Here is a 6,411-nt window from a genome sequence, read left to right on the forward strand (position 1 = left end):
CTTGGTAATAAATATATTTAAATTTTATGAATATTTTATATAAATTGATGTAATCGTTAAAAATATCTTTTAGTTTATATAATTTGGTTTATCTTTCTATCACTAATTTTTAATAAAAAGTTATAAATTTTATAATTTTATGTTAAATCCCAAGTTTTGCATGACGGCTGCACCGGCCAGCCACCACTACCCGCCTGACCAATTCTCCCCGTCAGACATGGTAGCACGGCACTAGCGTGGGCAGAGTAAATTTCACGCGGCACTTTATTTTTGTTGAATGGACTTCTGTTTTCACAGCCCTAACAAGTAAACGAAACAAAAAAACAAAAAAGCTGGATCTGGCGTTGATATTGCTATCCTTTATCTCTTAATCACATATTTTTTAGACTTTTTAATTAATTAATTTTTAGAATTATTAGCCTAGAAATCAATCAACTCATTGTTTCTTATTTCAATTTAACCAATCAACTTGTTTTTTTAAATAAATCCAACTAATTTAATAAAATTATGAAGTATTTAACTATAATTAAAATATAAATGTACCGAACACGTCTTAATACATATAACACACATGTTCATAGGTATATATACTATAAATATATAAATAATTCTTATATAAATATTAAATATTTAACTTTTGACGCAATATTTTCATTCGAAACTAAAATTACTTAAACATAATATTTGATGTTCAATAATTTATTTTTATGATTTTTATACATCTTGATATATTATTGAGTTCTAATATAAACAATAAATTTATACGGATAATATAATTTCTTGAGTTTGATGTTTATTAAACCATTTATTAATAATTCATAAATATTTACCAAACATAAAATATTTGCACATATAAATCTTATTAAACATTAATTATTGGACCAAAATAATCTTTGTAACCATAAACTCGTTTTTATAATTCTTTAACTAGACTAGTTAGTCCAGGCTCCCCGTAAACTCTGGTTAACTTTATTACGTAATTTGTTAATCATTTGTTGGGTTTATCAGAGAAAAAGAAGATGATTAATTATAATGTTGTTTATTTTCTGGGTTTTTTTATTATATTTATATTAAATAAAAAAAATCTACACATACTAATTTTATAATATGTTCAAGATTATCTTAATAATCTAATATGATGTATTATATCTATTGTCATTTTTATTCTTGCTGAGTGTGTTAAATTTTTAAATAATTATTGAAAATAAATGACAGAACGATATGATTTTATTCGTTGCTTTTGATGACGGTTTCCTAGTTACGTATAAACAAAAAGAAAAAGCAATGGATGAGAAAAATAAAGTGAACTTCAACATCTTTAGTAATCGAATATCGATTACCATGTTGGCTTTTTCTAGTTCAGATTAATCTGATTGTATACGTAGAGAAATGGAAGTATTATCTGTTTAAATAGCAAAAATGAAGAAATATTAGCTAGTTAAAATGATGAGGTGATTAGTGAGCGAGAGCTCAAGCCTCAAGGTAAGTATCTCCATGGAGCTTTATTTAGGGGTGGTCCTGCCTTTTGACCATATATTTTAGTTATTCTTGGAATAAGAATAAATTATATTAAAGAAATTGGCAATCATAAAGAAAGAGGAAGAATAAACACAAGTGATTGTCCTTTACTTTCTTTTTCCGACGAAGTGGGGAAAAATTCTGAAAGTGGGCAATTAACAGTATTACCATGCAAGTAACAAATAGATATTTTACATTTAGCAAAAAAAAAAAGATATTTTACGACTTGAATTTGAAAATATCTTAAAGTCAGAGACTACAAAATCCGCCAAACGGGAAAAAAAAAATTCTTTTTTATGTATTATATTTTGAAATTACTTTTGAACACACACAACGATAAAAAAAACTTGTATTTAGATATATATCCTAAAAATTTATGAAAAATATAGAGTCAAGCAGAACTTCAGTGATTCTATGGGTCTATTTTATGACCCTGTAAACTTGCACACAAGTACACGTTTGGTGCATACATAAACGATCTATTCTGCTTTGTTGGTTTGTGCACAGATTGCTTCACTAAAACACATATTTAAGTGCTTCAACCATTTGAAATAATGAAAACATCATAGATTCTTAATGTAAAACAAAGACAATGACGACAGAGAGAGAGAGAATAAAAACCTATTGGTCGACAAGAGAAATGTAACCATTTTGATTTCAGATCACTATCAAGTCCAAGGATCAAAAGTTAGCAGAAGCTTTAAAATGGTGAGTTGTGGTTACAGAAAAAGTCGAATAATATGGAGCCTGTTTTCTCCAAATAGTTAGTGGATGTTGCACCATGAGAATTGAGAACAATTGAAGTAACATGATAGGGTATAGCTAGAATTGACTCATGACCTCTATACATGCAATCAGTATGAAATATTAACAGTGTGAGATATTAGTGGAGCCAATAGGAGTGAATGTTTATTCAAAAGACAACTGTAGAAGAGAAAAAAAAGGGACTGTTTCCGAAGCACGTTGATCAAGTGCTAGAGCGGGACAAGAGTTGTAGTTTTCTTTTCTTTCTTTTTCTAGAACATATCAATTAAGCAAAATTTAATTAAAGAAGTTAATACATAAGAAAGTAAGCATCAGATACACACTGCAGAAGTGTTTTCTTAATTATCACTGTCATTGTTAGGTGCACTATCAACAATTAAAACGTGACCATGGAAATCTAGCACTGCCATGTAAAACTTCAGTGTTCTACCTAATAGGTGTCCAGAGGCGGGGGGATGCTAAGCACAAGAAGATCCGATTTACAGAATTGCAACATCCAGGTAATCTCCAATCTGCTTTTTGAAATAATTGGGAATTACTTCATGGTGTACAGAGTTTATCGAAACGATTAACGAAGAAGCCAGAGAGGACTTTGAAAAAAAAAAGGCAGGAGGGGATGTTTTATTACCTCAAAGTCATAGTCTCTCAGTGACATGTTACCATTGTCTGGTCTTCTTGGATCTGGATTTGAGAAGGTTCTTCCCACCTTTAAACACAATTAAGATCACAAATTTATGAGCTATACTACTATAACAGTAAACTTCTATCTAGCCACATGATCAGAAAACAGAAGAGCTAGATGTAAAAATTATTACATTGCACATGTACAAGAAAATCCATTAGTTATAAACATATAACCAGTTAGTATTTTATAGGTATATTGCCAACTAAATTAAGTCCACTTCTTTAGTGACAGTAAAGAAAAAGGTAATATCGTCATTAATTTAAGGCTTCCAGTGATAGACAGAAAAAATGTCAATCGGAAAGTACATGCACATTTTCTAAGTAAACAAAGTAACGAGTTACAAGAATTATACAACTATCACGTATATTACTCCAACAGTCCAACTTGGCTATTGTCTCTTTAGAATGTATATCCAGTCACATGATAAGTTACTCCAACACTTAATGGCTCAATCATATCATACATCTTCAATAATTTGGAGCTAAAAGGGATATCCACAAAAAAAAAATGAAAAAAGATCTTAAAAATCACTACAGTTAAAAAAAAAAAAACTAAATCATTTTGTCTGAAAGAATGAAAGCTAATTCCAAGTTTCTGCATATACAGTACACATAAAATCACCAACAAAATGAATAATTTACCTGTCTGACTAAAAGACGGCCAGTTTTACAAGGATAAACAAAAGCAAAGGACAGTGTTGCGCCCTTTTTATTGGCCTCTGGAGCTACCTCTTTCACCTACAAGGAGCCGCAACATATACCATTAGCACCCAAAGTTATGGCAGACTCGCGAGGTCTGTGAAAAAATCATTCCAACTGCAAACAGCAGGCAAGCAGACCTACACAATTGATGATCTCACAATTCCTAGTATGGGTTATTGTCACCCATTTATAAGTTTATTAAACTTTGACTTTCCTATGACTAAAATGTTCATTATATAATATATGCATGAAATGCTACATAACAGGTGTAACTATATAACCTTATTTATTGTTCTAAAAAAATTAATGATATGCATATTAAAGTAAAAGGCATATGTACTAGATCAGTCAGCTCACGGAGTGTAGCATCCTTCCATGTATAAATTTGGACCTCGTCTTTGGGCTCTTTCCCTCTCACTGAAAACTCATCATCAGTATGATGAGCGCCAACCTGCAAGAGTTACATTATTATATTGAACGACTCTTTCTTACTGTCCACAAAAAGAAAAAACATTTCACCTAGTCAGCTTATTGTTCTTATTCATTTGGTTTAAACAACCAACAACGTGAATCCCTGCTTTTATGTTTTCTTACACTTATGCTAAACTTGCGGGAACTAGACATACTTCTTACTTCTTCAGGAGAGCAATTTATTTCTAACCAAGAAAATCAACCATACAAATCAATAAATACAACCACGTCCTTGGTGTCTTGATTGTTGTAGCACAAGTGTTCAATATGTATATACATGACGTAGAACTTATAAGTCATTGGGATTTGATACATTTTTAAAAAACAATGCACTAACAAGTGTCTGCGATAATCATTAGCCACATAAACATTATAAAAAAGAGGTATGCCACTTCACAAAGAATGTACTTACCTTTGTGAAAACTCGAAGCAAGAGCGGACATGTCTGCATATCAAAAAGATATAATCAATAATTTGTATCTTAAAAGCTACTTTGTAGTCTAACCCATAGAAGTATGATAATAATCACGAGAAGATAAAGAAAGTTGGGGTACTCTGAAATAATTGCATACCAACCAGAAAAATACTTACAAAACAAATGCAATACTAAGAACCAAAAATAGGTGAATATTGGTCAAATGCTGGAGACAAAATTAAAAAAGTTGATCTGCTCCAAAAAAAACTGTTTGCTTATATATGTTAAAGATGCGGTTCCTAAAGAGATGCCTAAACTACTTATTGAGTGTTTGAACCATAAAAATTGTTAAAGGAGTATTGTATTTCTCATAAAAAGCTACTTAGAAGGGTGTAGATGACGGAGAGAGCAAAACTACATATCATTAGTATCAGATGAAGCACAGGAATCACAAAATCACCATTAAAGTGAATGACCCAAACAATTTTCTAGCTAATTTCTTAAACCACTATTATAAATGTCTTTAACAGTTAGACTGCATCATTTGTTCTCTTTTTACATAAGAGGATATGCTTTGGGTGTAAATCGCTGTCAATGCCTAAAACAGAATGTGAAAGAAGACTCTAAAGATGAGATGAAGCTTGCATTTTCAAAAAAAGGGCTATCCTTAATCACTTATTTCACAAAATAAAATGTAAATAAACAAAGAGCGATGATTTCTGAGCACATATCTTATTCATGTATTCTTGTGCAAGGCACTTTATCCTCTGAAGCTGTGCACCTTCTGTTCTACAAATACACATGGTTGCATGGTTACCTCTTCACACTTACACCTTATATAGTGCCTTGGGTGGCTGATAATAATTCACAATGGCAATGCAGCGACTATAATCCTTTCCTGTTTTCCCATCCCACGTCATTCATATCCACTTATTCCCTGGGCTAAACTCTTTATTTCACCTTAAACACCGATGTCAACTCCAAATAACATAGCTTGTTACCTATATGTGCCTTGAATGACCATCACCAATCCACTAACAGCACTACAGCAATGAAACCGCTTCATTTCAAATGCTTCCCTAATTCCTTCTCCACAAGTTTACCGAACCCCCCCCCCCCCCCCCCCCCAAATAAATATACAGAAACCCCTCATCTAATAATCTAGGTGTCCTCAAGCTCCTAAATCATCACCATACCAAACGAATATGACACACAAGAGAAAATTCAATCACTACCTAAAACCTCCATCAATCACTCTCATTCGCCCAGACCACTCGGGGTCTTCAACTCTTTACACCAACGAAAATCTCTAATCCCCAATGTTCCAAAACAAACTCTACTTCGCACAAAAATCCCACCACACTACACACTTCTAAAACAAAACATTAAGTGTATCACTATCACGTTCCTGTATATTCAAATGCCCTAAGAGGCTAAAAACCCTAATAGCATAAATTTTCGAAAACCGCAAATTACCCAAATAACTTCAACACACAATGCCAATACAACATTTACACCAATTAAGATTAAAAATCAATAAGTCCTATTAAATCACAAGTTATATACAAACACAAAAATAAACAGAATTAAGTAAATTAGAAACAAGGGGGAGAAATTAAACCTTTTCACGATCGATGGGTTGGTGAGAAAAGGGTTTAGAAGGACGAGAGTTGTAGGGAGGTCCGGGTTGTACCCGACCCGGATTGAGTGCTCGTCCGCCTCTTCTTTGCCCTAATTCCATTTTTTCACTTTGCACTTGTAAAATCAATCTGGTGACTGAATCTAAACTGGACTACAAAATGTCAATCTTGATCTGGGCCTTGGCGGTGTTGAGCCCGTTTATAATTAGGGGTCGA

The 6,411-nt window shown here is 32.4% G+C and overlaps 1 protein-coding gene across 1 annotated transcript; it reads right to left on the reverse strand.

The window, feature by feature from the left end:
• Positions 1 to 2,558: 2,558 nt before the first annotated feature.
• Positions 2,559 to 6,411, reverse strand: LOC108206516 (histone deacetylase complex subunit SAP18). Its single transcript, XM_017376840.2, has 6 exons — positions 6,177 to 6,411; positions 4,553 to 4,585; positions 4,010 to 4,120; positions 3,610 to 3,705; positions 2,912 to 2,989; positions 2,559 to 2,795 (listed from the first exon to the last, which is right to left on the reverse strand). Exons 1-6 carry the CDS (start codon positions 6,294 to 6,296, stop codon positions 2,763 to 2,765), a joined length of 471 nt encoding a protein of 156 aa, XP_017232329.1. The 5' UTR covers positions 6,297 to 6,411; the 3' UTR covers positions 2,559 to 2,762.

This window comes from Daucus carota, chromosome 2 (genome assembly GCF_001625215.2).
Source record: "Daucus carota subsp. sativus chromosome 2, DH1 v3.0, whole genome shotgun sequence".
NCBI lineage: Eukaryota > Viridiplantae > Streptophyta > Magnoliopsida > Apiales > Apiaceae > Daucus > Daucus carota.